The sequence below is a fragment of the Salvelinus alpinus genome, chromosome 31 (genome assembly GCF_045679555.1).
Source record: "Salvelinus alpinus chromosome 31, SLU_Salpinus.1, whole genome shotgun sequence".
NCBI lineage: Eukaryota > Metazoa > Chordata > Actinopteri > Salmoniformes > Salmonidae > Salvelinus > Salvelinus alpinus.
In genome coordinates, this window is record NC_092116.1 from 35,912,765 (window position 1) to 35,929,098 (window position 16,334).

The 16,334-nt window shown below is 41.8% G+C and overlaps 1 protein-coding gene across 1 annotated transcript in view; it reads right to left on the reverse strand.

Moving 5' to 3' along the window:
• Positions 1–826: 826 nt before the first annotated feature.
• The window catches only part of LOC139561304 (type II inositol 3,4-bisphosphate 4-phosphatase-like), a 58,564-nt gene continuing 43,056 nt past the window's right edge, over positions 827–16,334 (reverse strand). The window contains exons 15-23 of the mRNA XM_071378314.1: positions 15,343–15,481; positions 14,644–14,963; positions 12,127–12,250; positions 11,647–11,773; positions 11,329–11,469; positions 7,803–7,900; positions 6,301–6,413; positions 5,690–5,844; positions 827–3,440 (exon numbers count right to left, since the gene is read on the reverse strand). Coding sequence (XP_071234415.1) covers positions 3,308–3,440; positions 5,690–5,844; positions 6,301–6,413; positions 7,803–7,900; positions 11,329–11,469; positions 11,647–11,773; positions 12,127–12,250; positions 14,644–14,963; positions 15,343–15,481 — 1,350 coding nt within the window. The 3' untranslated portion in view covers positions 827–3,307. The remainder of the gene's footprint in view (positions 3,441–5,689; positions 5,845–6,300; positions 6,414–7,802; positions 7,901–11,328; positions 11,470–11,646; positions 11,774–12,126; positions 12,251–14,643; positions 14,964–15,342; positions 15,482–16,334) is intronic.

Consider the following 16,334-nt stretch of genomic DNA (forward strand, 5'->3'; position numbering starts at 1 on the left):
CCCATCCCCCTCCCAGTGTCTGGTGGAAAGCAGACTGAAGCAGTTTTTTGGGGGAATTTGCCTGTGCTCAGCTCCATCCCATCTCTTTTCATCCTGAAAAACTCCCCAGCATACCCATAACATGATGCAGCCACCGCCATACTTGAAAATAAAGAGGCAGCTACTCAGTGATGTGTTGGATTTGTCCCAAACAGACGGCTTTGTATTTATGCCAAAAAGTCAATTTCTTTGCAGTTTTATTTTTTCAATATTACTTTAGTGCCTTGTTGCATACATACGCATGTGTTGGAATATGTTCCTTCTGTATAATTGTATTATTTTCACTCTGTCATTTAGGTTAGTATTGTGGAGTCACTACAATGTTGTTGATCCATCCTTAGTTTTCTCCCAGTACAGCCATTTAACTCAATGGCTGTTCTAAAATCACCAATGCCCTCATGGAGACATCCCTAAGCAGTTCCCTTCCTGTGCTGCAGCTCAAGGATGACCGCAGGGCGACTGCATCTTTGATATGTCTGGGTGGTTTAATACAATCACCACGCTTAAAAGAGATATTCAATGACTGATTTGTTATTGTTACCCATCTACCAATCACTGCCCTTCTTTTATGAGGCTTTCGGAAAAAAAAGAGCTCCCTGGTCTTTGTAGTTGAATCTGTGCTTGAAATTCAATACTTGGACTGAGGGACCTTACAGATGTATGGGTGGGGAAGGGGGGGAGGACAGAGGAAGAGGTTGTCATGGCAACCCCTGATTACGTAATGTATTTTACTTCTGAACTCATGTAAACAAAAAGGGGGGTGAACACAGAACACGGTGTAACAACAGATATTTTAGTCACGTTTTTATTAATTTGTAACAATTTGTAGAATTTTCTTTTCACTTTGACATTTTAGAGTATTTTCGGTGTAGATCAAAACATTACTAATGAAATCTATTCTAAATAAATACATCTGATCTGTTTCCCACTTTGCAACAAAATGTGAAAAAAAGTTCAAGGGGGTGTAGACTTTTATTACACTTTTTAATATTATTTTATTATTTATAATTTTTATTAATTCATTAATTATTTTATATACTTTTTTTACACGTGGGCTACACATACAATGCATTCGTACAATATTCAGAACATTCACATTTTTTTGCGCAAATTTATTCAAAATAAAAAACAGAAGTACCTTATTTACATAAGTTTTCAGACTCTTTGCTATGAGACTCGAAATTGAGCTCAGGTGCATCCTGTTTCCATTGATCATCCTTGAGATGTTTCAACAACTTGATTAGAGTTCCACCTGTGGTAAATTAAATTGATTGGACATGATTTGGAGAGGCACACACCTGTCTATATAAGGTCCCACAGTTGACAGTGCAGAGCAAAAACCAAGCCATGAGGTCGAAGGAACTGTCCGTGGAGCTCCGAGATCTGGGGAAGTGAACCAAAACATTTCCGCAGCATTGAAGGTCCCCAAGATCACAGTGGTCTCCATTATTCTTAAATGGAAGAAGTTTGGAACCACCAAGACTCTTCCTAGAGCTGGCCGCCCGGCCAAACTGAGCAATCGGGGGAGAAGGGCCTTGGTCAGGGAGGTGACCAAGAACCTGATGGTCACTGACAGAGCTCCAGAGTTCCTCTGTGGAGATGAGAGAACCTTCCAGAAGGACAACCATCTCTGCAGCACTCCACCAATCAGGCCTTTATGGTAGAGTGACCAGACGGAAGCCACTCCTCAGTAAAAGGCACATGACAGCCCGCTTGGAGTTTGCCAAAAGGCACCTAAAGGACTCAGACCATGAAAACATGATTCTCTGGTCTGATGAAATGAAGATTTAACTCTTTGGCCTGAATGCCAAGCGTCATGCCTGGATGAAACCTGGCACCATCTATACATTGAAGCATGGTGGTGGCAGCATCATGCTGTGGGGAAGTACAGAGAGAGATCCTTGATGAAAACCTGCTCCAGAGCTCTCAGGACCTCAGACTGGGATGAAGGTTCACCTTCCAACAGGACAACGACCCAAAGCACACAGCTAAGACAATGTAGGAATGGCTTCGGGACAAGTCTCTGAATGTCCTTGAGTGGCCCAGCCAGAGCCCGGACATGAACCCGATCGAACATCTCTGGAGAGACCTGAAAATAGCTGTGCAGCGACGCTCCCCATCCAACCTGACAGAGCTTGAGAGGATCTGCAGAGAAGAATGGGAGAAACTCCTCAAATACAGGTGTGCCAAGCTTGTAGCATCATATCCAAGAAGACTCAAGGCTGTAATCGCTGCCAAAGGTGCTTCAACAAAGTACTGAGTAAAGGGTCTGAATACTTATGTAAATGTGATATTTCCGTTTTTATTTTTAATACATTTGCATACATTTCTACAAATTTTGTTTTTGTTTTGTCATTATGGTGGATTGTGTGTAGATTACTGAGGATTTTTTTGTTGTATTTAATCAATTTTAGAATAAGTCTGTAACGTAACAAAATGTGGGAAAAGTGAAGGGGTCTGAATTCTTTCCGAATGCACTGTAGATATCCTCTGCCCCATTAATTTCCATTCATTTTTCCAGCCTGGTACCAGGTTACCTTCAGACGAGTCCCGTGATATTTGTGAGGTCAAGCAAAAATGGAGAGAGTGATAATCGTGAGAATCTCATCTTTCCAGAGAGATGCTATACTAGTAGCCTCATGTCATGAATATGCATAGCCATTTCAAAACAACTCCGTTATAAAAGTGTTTTTTTCCCCCTCAAAGTTGCCGGGATGTCACGTGTCCTACTTTTAAATCAGTACATTTCATAACAACTTAAGCATTACGAAACTTATATTCGATCAAATTAAACATCACTTGACAAATAAGCCATTCAATGTTTTGTTTGACAATATTCCACTCTCATTGAGACAATGAGAAAACGCCACTTTCTGGAAGGAGACAGAGTTTCAGCCGGTATGGCTGCGCTACACGAGTAGCGCCATCTAGTGGTCTGACGTGTTGTTGCACCATAATATGGACTTCCTCGCATCCCAACTAGAGATAGTAGAGGCTACTATCAAAATTACTTCATGTTGTGGGAAAACGTGTGGAAAACACTTGAGCTTTTAAAAATGTTTTCATTATTTTGTCAAACTCAATATTTACAGAATCAAACATACATTATTGGAAGACAGTCATTTAAAAAAAAAAAACAACACTTCCCTCCATGTTATCCTAAGTGTCTATTTTCCAGTCTCTTCATCCTTCTATCCCTCTATAGTTCTCCATCCATCCGTTCTTCATTCATCCCTCATTCATTCCACCCTTCTCTCTCGTCCTCCTCCTAAGTGTCTGCTTTCCCGTAGGTGCCCTCCGGAGGGCGGTAGGGTTTGGGGAAGGCCTTCAGCTGGATGCTGTTGAAAGCATACTTCCTGCTTCTGATGTTCTTCTCAACGTTCTCCATCCTACAGCCCTCCCTAGAGACGCACGCACGCACACACACGACAGGATGAATGAACGGAACAATGGATTTCAGGGGATGAAACACAAAGACTTTCAATAGTTGACGTGCATCACTGTCTGGGGGGCTGAAAATAGAGTACACAATCACACATACATGTACACAATCACAAATACGTGTACACAATCACACTTACATGTACACAATCACACTTACATGTACACAATCACACTTACATGTACACAACCACAGAGAGAGAGAGAGAGAGAGAGAGAGAGAGAGAGAGAGAGAGAGAGTAGAAAGCAGAACCAAGAGAGAGAGAGAGAGTAGAAAGCAGAGAGAACCAAGAGAGAGAGAGAGAGTAGAAAGCAGAAAAAGCAGAACTCTGTAAGTGGTACCATTGTATATGTATTTATTGGTATTACAATAGTTGTATTTTATTGGCATTGCCCCATTAGAACCGGCTGGTAGCCTCGTGGTTAGAGTGTTGGGCCGATAACCGGAAGGTTGCTGGATCGAGCTGACAAGTCGTTCTGCCCCTGAACAAGGCAGTTAACCCACTGTTCCCCGGTAGGCCGTCATTGTAAATAACAATTTGTTCTTAATTAACTGACTTTTTTTTTTAAAGAACTACCATAGTCAGTATTTTATTGCTATTTCCCAGTTACAACTACCATAGTCAGTATTTTATTGCTATTTCCCAGTTACAACTACCATAGTCAGTATTTTATTGCTATTTCCCAGTTACAACTACCATAGTCAGTATTTTATTGCTATTTCCCAGTTACAACTACCATAGTCAGTATTTTATTCCTATTTCCCAGTTACAACTACCATAGTCAGTATTTTATTGCTATTTCCCAGTTACAACTACCATAGTTAGTATTTTATTGCTATTTCCCACTTACAACTACCATAGTCAGTATTTTATTGCTATTTCCCAGTTACAACTACCATAGTCAGTATTTTATTGCTATTTCCCAGTTACAACTACCATACTCAGTATGAGCCAGACCACTAGCAGATGTGAGGTGATCAGGAGAAGAGCTACTGGGTAGAAGTGTCTGCCAGGTGCTGCTGGAGTCTTCTGTTCCCCCCTAAACCCAGACCACGACCCAGCTCCTCTCTCTGGGTCCCAACAACCCACTATCTGGCCCTGCTGGAGACGAGAGCTGGGGGAGGGGAAGTGGGGGGGAGAAGAAGGAGAAAGCAAGAAAAGTAAAATCACATTTTTTTTAAAGCAACAAGAGAGACGATAAGAGAAGTAGGATGGAGAGGGAGCAGAAAAAGGAAGGAGAGAAGAAGAGGGAGCAGATAAGAAGCAGCGAAGAAGAGGGAGCAGATGAGAAGGAGAGAAGAAGAGGGAGCAGATAAGAAGGAGAGAAGAAGAGGGAGCAGATGAGAAAGAGAGAAGAGGGAGCAGATGAGAAGGAGAGAAGAAGAGGGAGCAGATGAGAAGGAGAGAAGAAGAGGGAGCAGATGAGAAGGAGAGAAGAAGAGGGAGCAGATGAGAAGGAGAGAAGAAGAGGGAGCAGATGAGAAGGAGAGAAGAAGAGGGAGCAGATGAGAAGGAGAGAAGAAGAGGGAGCAGATGAGAAGAGAAGAAGAGGGAGCAGATGAGAAAGAGAGAAGAAGAGAGAGCAGATGAGAAGGAGAGAAGAAGAGAGGTTAGATGTAGAGAAACTAAAACAGAAAGCCAGTCAGTAAAGCAGTTTGGTCTGAAAGAACCTGACAGAAACTACAAATGGAAAGGAGAGGAGAGGAGGGTTGAGGAGAAGAGAGGAGAAGTGGGAGAGGGAGGGGAGGAGGAGAGGAGGGTTGAGGTGGAGAAGAGGAGGGTTGGAGAGGAGAAGAGAGGAGGGGGGAGGAGAAGGGAGGAAAGGAGGGGGGGAGGAGAGGAGGGTTGAGGAGAAGGGGAGGAGAAGTGGAAGGGGGACGAGGAGAGGAGGGTTGAGGTGGAAAAGAGGAGGGTTGGAGAGGAGAAGAGGAGGCGGGACGAGAGGAGGGGGGAGGAGAGGAGGATGGGGAGGAGGAGAGGAGGGCTGAGGTGGAGAAGGGGGAGGAGAGAAGATGAGGGGGGAGGGGAGGAGGAGAGGAGGAGAGGGGCCAATGGGTAGCTTGTATGATGGTGAAGGGCCGTGAGTGTGGAAAGGTAATTCACAAAACATGACTGACACACACACACACACACACACACACACACACACACACACACACACACACACACACACACACACACACACACACACACCCTTACGCCCCTACCTCCTCATGCAGTCCAGTGCTCTGTTAAAGTGCTCCTTGCTGAGTGTGTGTTCGTCTCTTAGCAACATACACTGTTCTAAAGTCACAGACATGGAGGTCCTGTCTTTGGCACTCTTACAGCTGGTCAACCTGACACCATTCAACCTCCTACACACCTACACACACACACACGAGAGATAGAGAGACACGGAGAGAGAGAGACAAAGAGAGAGACAGAGAGAGAGAGAGAGAGACAGAGAGAGAGAGACAAAGAGAGAGAGAGACAAAGAGAGAGACAGAGAGACAAAGAGAGAGAGAGACAGAGAGAGAGAGAGACAAAGAGAGAGACAGAGAGAGAGAGAGAGACAGAGAGAGCGAGAGACAGAGAGACAGAGAGACAGACACAGAGAGAGAGAGACAGAGAGACAAAGAGAGAGAGAGACAAAGAGAGAGACAGAGAGAGAGAGAGAGACAGAGAGAGAGAGAGACAGAGAGAGAGACAGAGAGAGAGAGAGAGACAGAGAGAGCGAGAGACAGAGAGACAGAGAGACAGACACAGAGAGAGAGTCAGTCCTTTGCACTCCTTCAGCTAAGATATGAAGTCAAAGGTTAAAAGTCAGAGGTTATCTTACGGAGGCAGCGAGCCACAGGACCTCGACGTTCTTCCTCTTCTTCATCTCCAGAGACTGCTCCAGAGAACACAACAAGTCCTCTACAGCTAACGGGGACCGGGAACAGGGCAGGGCTGGAAGAGAGAGAGGGAGGGAGGGACAGGGGGAGAGAGAGAGAGATAAGAGTGAGGGAGGGGGGGAAGACAGCTGAGATCCAAATTCTTTCAGCAGTCATCTGTCAAAGCTGAAGTATCAGTACTACTTTAAGGTTGAAGTATCAGTACTACTTTAAGGTTGAAGTATCAGTACTACTTTAAGGTTGGAGGACCAGTACTACTTTAAGGTTGAAGTATCAGTACTACTTTAAGGTTGAAGTATCAGTCCTACTTTAAGGTTGGGGTATCAGTACTACTTTAAGGTTGACGTATCAGTACTACTTTAAGGTTGAAGTATCAGTACTACTTTAAGGTTGAAGTATCAGTACTACTTTAAGGTTGAAGTATCAGTACTACTTTAAGGTTGAAGTATCAGTACTACTTTAAGGTTGAAGTATCAGTACTACTTTAAGGTTGAAGTATCAGTACTACTTTAAGGTTGAAGTATCAGTACTACTTTAAGGTTGAAGTATCTGTACTACTTTAAGATTGTAGTATCAGTACTACTTTAAGGTTGAAGTATGTGTACTACTTTAAGGTTGAAGTATCAGTACTACTTTAAGGTTGAAGTATCAGTACTACTGTAAGGTTGAAGTATCAATACTACTTTAAGGTTGAAGTAATACTACTTTACGGTCGAAGTATCTGTACCACTTTAAGGTTGAAGTATCAGTACCACTTTAAGGTTGAAGTATCAGTACTACTTTAAGGTTGAAGTATCAGTACTACTTTAAGGTTGAAGTATCAGTCCTACTTTAAGGTTGAAGTATCAGTACTACTTTAAGGTTGAAGTATCAGTACTACTTTAAGGTTGAAGTACCAGTACTACATTAAGGTTGAAGTACCAGTACTACATTAAGGTTGAAGTATCAGTACTACTTTAAGGTTGAAGTATAAGTACTACTTTAAGGTTGAAGTATCAGTACTACTTTAAGGTTGAAGTATCAGAACTACTTTAAGGTTGAAGTATCAGTACTACTTTAAGGTTGAAGTATCAGTACTACTTTAAGGTTGAAGTATCAGTACTACTTTAAGGTTGAAGTATCAGTACTACTTTAAGGTTGAAGTATCAGTACTACTTTAAGGTTGTAGTATCTGTACTACTTTAAGGTTGAAGTATCAGTACTACTTTAAGGTTGAAGTATCAGAACTACTTTAAGGTTGAAGTATCAGTACTACTTTAAGGTTGAAGTATCAGTACTACTTTAAGGTTGAAGTATCAGTACTACTTTAAGGTTGAAGTATCAGTACTATCAGTACTGTGTGTGTGTGTGTGTGTGTGTGTGTGTGTGTGTGTGTGTGTGTGTGTGTGTGTGTGTGTGTGTGTGTGTGTGTGTGTGTGTGTGTGTGTGTGTGTGTGTGACTTACTCAGGTTGGGTAGTTTGTCTCTCAGGGTCTTGTAGTAGGACTTCAACATCTCACAGCTTCTGAGGTTGATCCTTTCTTGGAGAGAACTGTCTCCGAACCTAGATATATAAACAGATAGAACTGTCTCCGAACCAAGATATATAGACAGACAGAACTGTCTCCGAACTTAGATATATAAACAGATAGAACTGTCTCCGAACCTAGATATATAGACAGACAGAACTGTCTCCGAACCTAGATATATAAACAGATAGAACTGTCTCCGAACCTAGATATATAGAGAGACAGAACTGTCTCCGAACCTAGATATATAAACAGATAGAACTGTCTCCGAACCTAGATATATAAACAGATAGAACTGTCTCCGAACCTAGATATATAAACAGATAGAACTGTATCCGATCCTAGATATATAAACAGATAGAACTGTCTCCGAACCTAGGTATATAAACAGATAGAACTGTCTCCGAACCTAGATATATAAACAGATAGAACTGTCTCCGAACCTAGATATATAAACAGACAGAACTGTCTCCAAACCTAGATATATAAACAGATAGAACTGTCTCCAAACCTAGATATATAAACAGATAGAACTGTCTCCAAACCTAGATATATAGACAGATAGAACTGTCTCCAAACCTAGATATATAGACAGATAGAACTGTCTCCAAACCTAGATATATAGACAGATAGAACTGTCTCCAAACCTAGATATATAAACAGATAGAACTGTCTCCAAACCTAGATATATAGACAGATAGAACTGTCTCCAAACCTAGATATATAGACAGATAGAACTGTCTCCAAACCTAGATATATAAACAGATAGAACTGTCTCCAAACCTAGATATATAGACAGATAGAACTGTCTCCAAACCTAGATATATAAACAGATAGAACTGTCTCCAAACCTAGATATATAGACAGACAGAACTGTCTCCGAACCTAGATATATAAACAGATAGAACTGTCTCCGAACCTAGATATATAGAGAGACAGAACTGTCTCCGAACCTAGATATATAAACAGATAGAACTGTCTCCGAACCTAGATATATAAACAGATAGAACTGTCTCCGAACCTAGATATATAAACAGATAGAACTGTATCCGATCCTAGATATATAAACAGATAGAACTGTCTCCGAACCTAGGTATATAAACAGATAGAACTGTCTCCAAACCTAGATATATAAACAGACAGAACTGTCTCCAAACCTAGATATATAAACAGATAGAACTGTCTCCAAACCTAGATATATAAACAGATAGAACTGTCTCCAAACCTAGATATATAGACAGATAGAACTGTCTCCAAACCTAGATATATAGACAGATAGAACTGTCTCCAAACCTAGATATATAGACAGATAGAACTGTCTCCAAACCTAGATATATAGACAGATAGAACTGTCTCCAAACCTAGATATATAAACAGATAGAACTGTCTCCAAACCTAGATATATAGACAGATAGAACTGTCTCCAAACATAGATATATAGACAGATAGAACTGTCTCCAAACCTAGATATATAAACAGATAGAACTGTCTCCAAACCTAGATATATAGACAGATAGAACTGTCTCCAAACCTAGATATATAGACAGATAGAACTGTCTCCAAACCTAGATATATAAACAGATAGAACTGTCTCCAAACCTAGATATATAGACAGATAGAACTGTCTCCAAACCTAGATATATAAACAGATAGAACTGTCTCCAAACCTAGATATATAAACAGATAGAACTGTCTCCAAACCTAGATATATAAACAGATAGAACTGTCTCCAAACCTAGATATATAAACAGATAGAACTGTCTCCAAACCTAGATATATAAACAGATAGAACTGTCTCCAAACCTAGATATATAAACAGACAGAACTGTCTCCAAACCTAGATATATAAACAGATAGAACTGTCTCCAAACCTAGATATATAAACAGATAGAACTGTCTCCAAACCTAGATATATAAACAGACAGAACTGTCTCCAAACCTAGATATATAGACAGATAGAACTGTCTCCAAACCTAGATATATAAACAGATAGAACTGTCTCCAAACCTAGATATATAGACAGATAGAACTGTCTCCAAACCTAGATATATAAACAGACAGAACTGTCTCCAAACCTAGATATATAGACAGATAGAACTGTCTCCAAACCTAGATATATAGACAGATAGAACTGTCTCCAAACCTAGATATATAGACAGATAGAACTGTCTCCAAACCTAGATATATAAACAGATAGAACTGTCTCCAAACCTAGATATATAGACAGATAGAACTGTCTCCAAACCTAGATATATAGACAGATAGAACTGTCTCCGAACCTAGGTATATAAACAGATAGAACTGTCTCCAAACCTAGATATATAGACAGATAGAACTGTCTCCAAACCTAGATATATAGACAGATAGAACTGTCTCCAAACCTAGATATATAAACAGATAGAACTGTCTCCAAACCTAGATATATAAACAGATAGAACTGTCTCCAAACCTAGATATATAGACAGATAGAACTGTCTCCAAACCTAGATATATAAACAGATAGAACTGTCTCCAAACCTAGATATATAGACAGATAGAACTGTCTCCAAACCTAGATATATAAACAGACAGAACTGTCTCCAAACCTAGATATATAGACAGATAGAACTGTCTCCAAACCTAGATATATAGACAGATAGAACTGTCTCCAAACCTAGATATATAAACAGATAGAACTGTCTCCAAACCTAGATATATAGACAGATAGAACTGTCTCCAAACCTAGATATATAGACAGATAGAACTGTCTCCAAACCTAGATATATAAACAGATAGAACTGTCTCCAAACCTAGATATATAGACAGATAGAACTGTCTCCAAACCTAGATATATAGACAGATAGAACTGTCTCCAAACCTAGATATATAGACAGATAGAACTGTCTCCAAACCTAGATATATAGACAGATAGAACTGTCTCCAAACCTAGATATATAGACAGATAGAACTGTCTCCAAACCTAGATATATAGACAGATAGAACTGTCTCCAAACCTAGATATATAGACAGATAGAACTGTCTCCAAACCTAGATATATAGACAGATAGAACTGTCTCCAAACCTAGATATATAGACAGATAGAACTGTCTCCAAACCTAGATATATAGACAGATAGAACTGTCTCCGAACCTAGATATATAAACAGATAGAACTGTCTCCAAACCTAGATATATAGACAGATAGAACTGTCTCCAAACCTAGATATATAGACAGATAGAACTGTCTCCAAACCTAGATATATAAACAGATAGAACTGTCTCCAAACCTAGATATATAGACAGATAGAACTGTCTCCAAACCTAGATATATAGACAGATAGAACTGTCTCCAAACCTAGATATATAGACAGATAGAACTGTCTCCAAACCTAGATATATAGACAGATAGAACTGTCTCCAAACCTAGATATATAGACAGATAGAACTGTCTCCAAACAGAGGGAAAGAGAGAGATTGGTAGTTACCTCTCGGCTAGACTCTGTTGCTGGTTGATGCCGATGTTAAACAGTAACGGGTGAACTCTTAAGTCCCGCCCATCTCTCAGTTCAGCTGGTAACAACAGGTACGTCTCCGACGGCAACGGGACTTCCACACAAAAACAGCCCCTAGGGACGGAGCCAGAGAGAGAGAGAGGAAAATAAACAACATTTGAAATAAAAAGAGAGAGACAAGTTGAATTGATTGTGATACCATCAAGAGTTCTAGATTGTTTTGTGCGTGTGTGCGTGTGTGCGTGTGTGCGTGTGTGTGTGTGTGTGTGTGTGTGTGTGTGTGTGTGTTACCGTAGTCCAGTGACAGAGGGCAGTAGATCTGTGGGTTGATCTGATTTGGCTTCAGTTATTTTGAAGGAGACTCTATTCAGGTCTGATACTCCCATCTCCATGTCCTCTAGCATACCCACCTCATCACCTAGCACACACACACACACACACACACACACACACACACACACACACACACACACACACACACACACACACACACACACACACACACACACACACACACACACACACACACACACACACATATACTACACACACACACACACATAATGAGAGAAAACATAACAACAATAGGTGTGTGTGTGTGTGTGTGTGTGTGTGTGTGTGTGTGTGTGTGTGTGTGTGTGTGTGTGTGTGTGTATATGTGTGTGTGTGTGTGTGTGTGTGTGTGTGTGTGTGTGTGTGTGTGTGTGTGTGTGTGTGTGTGTGTGTGTGTGTGTGTGTGTGTGTGTGTGTGTGTGTGTGTATATAACTCACTGTAGGTGCTGAGCAGTCCTTCAAACTGTGTGATGAGCCCAACCTCACAGAGCTGCAGCAGGAAGACTTTATCCTCCAGACCCGAGTACAGCCTCAATACGAACCCACACACCACCGCACACAGCTAGAGAGACGAGGGAAGGAGAGAGAGAGGGGAGGGAGAGAGGTAGGGGAAGGAGAGAGAGTGGGGAGGGAGAGAGGTAGGGAGAAAGAGGGGAAGGAGAGAGAGAGGGGAGGGAGAGAGGTAGGGAGAAAGAGGGGAAGGAGAGAGAGTGGGGAGGGAGATAGAGAGGGAGGGAAAGGGAGATAGAGAGAGGGGAGGGAGAGAGAGAGAGAGGGGAGGGAGAGAGGTAGGGAGAAAGAGGGGAAGGAGAGAGAGAGAGGGGAGGGAGAGAGGTAGGGAGAAAGAAGGGAAGGAGAGAGAGAGAGGATGGAGGGAGAGAGGTAGGGAGAAAGAGGGGAAGGAGAGAGAGTGAGGAGGGAGAGGGAGATAGAGAGGGAGGGAAAGGGAGATAGAGAGAGAGAGGGGAGGGAGAGGGGGATAGGAGGGATATATAGCAAGATATATTAAAGGACGTAGGTCAGTGTTAGGGACCAACTGGCTGAAGAACACATGTTAGAGATATAACCAAACATGACCACATGTTAGAGATATAACCAAACATGACCACATGTTAGAGATCTAACCAAACATGACCACATGTTAGAGATCTAACCAAACATGACCACATGTTAGAGATCTAACCAAACATGACCACATGTTAGAGATCTAACCAAACATGACCACATGTCAGAGATCTAACCAAACATGACCACATGTCAGAGATCTAACCAAACATGACCACATGTCAGAGATCTAACCAAACATGACCACATGTCAGAGATCTAACCAAACATGACCACATGTCAGAGATCTAACCAAACATGACCACATGTCAGAGATATAACCAAACATGTTAGAGATCTAACCAAACATGATCACGTCAGAGATATAACCAAACATGTTAGAGATCTATCCAAACATGACCACATGTTAGAGATATAACCAAACATGTTAGAGATCTAACAAAACATGACCACATGTTAGAGATATAACCAAACATGACCACATGTTAGAGATATAACCAAACATGTTAGAGATCTAACAAAACATGACCACATGTTAGAGATCTAACAAAACATGACCACATGTTAGAGATCTAACCAAACATGACCACATGTTAGAGATCTAACAAAACATGACCACATGTTAGAGATCTAACCAAACATGACCACATGTTAGAGATATAACCAAACATGACCACATGTCAGAGATCTAACCAAACATGACCACATGTTAGAGATCTAACCAAACATGACCACATGTCAGAGATACAACCAAACATGACCACATGTTAGAGATATAACCAAACATGATCACATGTCAGAGATCTAACCAAACATGACCACATGTTAGAGATATAACCAAACATGACCACATGTTAGAGATATAACCAAACATGTTAGAGATCTAACCAAACATGACCACATGTTAGAGATATAACCAAACATGACCACATGTTAGAGATATAACCAAACATGACCACATGTTAGAGATCTAACCAAACATGACCACATGTTAGAGATATAACCAAACATGTTAGAGATCTAACCAAACATGACCACATGTTAGAGATATAACCAAACATGACCACATGTCAGAGATCTAACCAAACATGACCACATGTTAGAGATCTAACCAAACATGACCACATGTTAGAGATCTAACCAAACATGACCACATGTTAGAGATATAACCAAACATGACCACATGTTAGAGATATAACCAAACATGTTAGAGATCTAACCAAACATGACCACATGTTAGAGATATAACCAAACATGTTAGAGATCTAACCAAACATGACCACATGTTAGAGATATAACCAAACATGACCACATGTTAGAGATATAACCAAACATGACCACATGTTAGAGATCTAACCAAACATGACCACATGTTAGAGATATAACCAAACATGACCACATGTTAGAGATCTAACCAAACATGACCACATGTTAGAGATACAACCAAACATGACCACATGTCAGAGATCTAACCAAACATGACCACATGTTAGAGATATAACCAAACATGTTAGAGATCTAACCAAACATGACCACATGTTAGAGATATAACCAAACATGACCACATGTTAGAGATATAACCAAACATGACCACATGTTAGAGATCTAACCAAACATGACCACATGTTAGAGATATAACCAAACATGTTAGAGATCTAACCAAACATGACCACATGTTAGCGATCTAACCAAACATGACCACATGTTAGAGATATAACCAAACATGACCACATGTTAGAGATATAACCAAACATGACCACATGTTAGAGATATAACCAAACATGACCACATGTTAGAGATCTAACCAAACATGACCACATGTTAGAGATCTAACCAAACATGACCACATGTTATCAACTATAAAAGAGCCCCCCCCACCACACTACTCACTGCCTGGCTGAAGACAGCGTCTCGTCTGTGTGTCAGGGCCTGGCCGTGGCAGGCTGATGCTGCTGCCCCCTGTAGGAGGACGAAGGTCATAGCACAGCGGGCCCTCTCCACCGCGTCACACACACACTCCTTCAGAGTCACAACTAGAGGGAGGAGTTGTTCTTGCCACGGAGAGGGGGACGGGTCTGGAAGAGGGGCGAGAGAGGCCTGCCAAGGAGCGCGGGATGGGTCTGGAAGAGGGGCGAGAGAGGCCTTCCAAGGAGAGCGGGAAGGGTCTGGAAGAGGGGCGAGAGAGGCCTGCCAAGGAGAGCGGGACGTGTCTGGAAGGGGGAAGAGAGAGAGGATTATACTTCAAATCCATTCAATTATCTGCGTAACGAATGATTTCAGGGACTTAATAAAAAATATACTCCCCGATCTGAATCGGTCGGATTGATTGAAGATATAGTAACCTTTAAATTCACTTATAGATCTGTTCTTAAGGAACCAAGGACGGAAGGATGTAGGAACCAAGGAAGGAAGGATTTAGGAACCAAGTAAGGAAGGATGTAGGAACCAAGGAAGGAAGGATGTAGGAACCAAGTAAGGAAGGATGTAGGAACCAAGGAAGGAAGGATGTAGGAACCAAGGAAGGAAGGATGTAGGAACCAAGGAAGGAAGGATGTATTTCTGAAGTATTGCTACAGTTTGGGTCCGTACCAGTGTTGTGCGAGGTGGTGGTGACATCATTCTGTGTCTGTGAGGTCACTTCCTGTTTCCTGTTCTCCCTCTCCTGTAGCCGGTCCACCATGGCGATGATGCAGTTCAGACTCATAGCAACGTTAGCCGACACCCTGTCCTAAACACACACACACACACAACGTTAGTCCACACCCTGTCCTAAACACACACACAACATTAGTCCACACCCTGTCCTAAACACACACACAACGTTAGTCCACACCCTGTCCTAAACACACACACAACGTTAGTCCACACCCTGTCCTAAACACACACACACACACAACGTTAGCCCACACCCTGTCCTAAACACACACACAACGTTAGTCCACACCCTGTCCTAAACACACACACAACGTTAGTCCACACCCTGTCCTAAACACACACACACAACGTTAGTCCACACCCTGTCCTAAACACACACACAACGTTAGTCCACACCCTGTCCTAAACACACACACACAACGTTAGTCCACACCCTGTCCTAAACACACACACAACGTTAGTCCACACCCTGTCCTAAACACACACACAACGTTAGTCCACACCCTGTCCTAAACACACACACACAACGTTAGTCCACACCCTGTCCTAAACACACACACACACACAACGTTAGCCCACACCCTGTCCTAAACACACACAAAGTTAGTCCACACCCTGTCCAACACACACAACGTTAGTCCACACCCTGTCCTAAACACACACACAACGTTAGTCCACACCCTGTCCAACACACACAACATTAGTCCACACCCTGTCCTAAACACACACACAACGTTAGTCCAAACCCTGTCCTAAACACACACACAACGTTAGCCCACACCCTGTCCAACACACACAACATTAGTCCACACCCTGTCCTAAACACACACAAAGTTAGTCCACACCCTGTCCAACACACACACAACATTAGTCCACACCCTGTCCTAAACACACAACATTAGTCCACACCCTGTCCTAAACACACA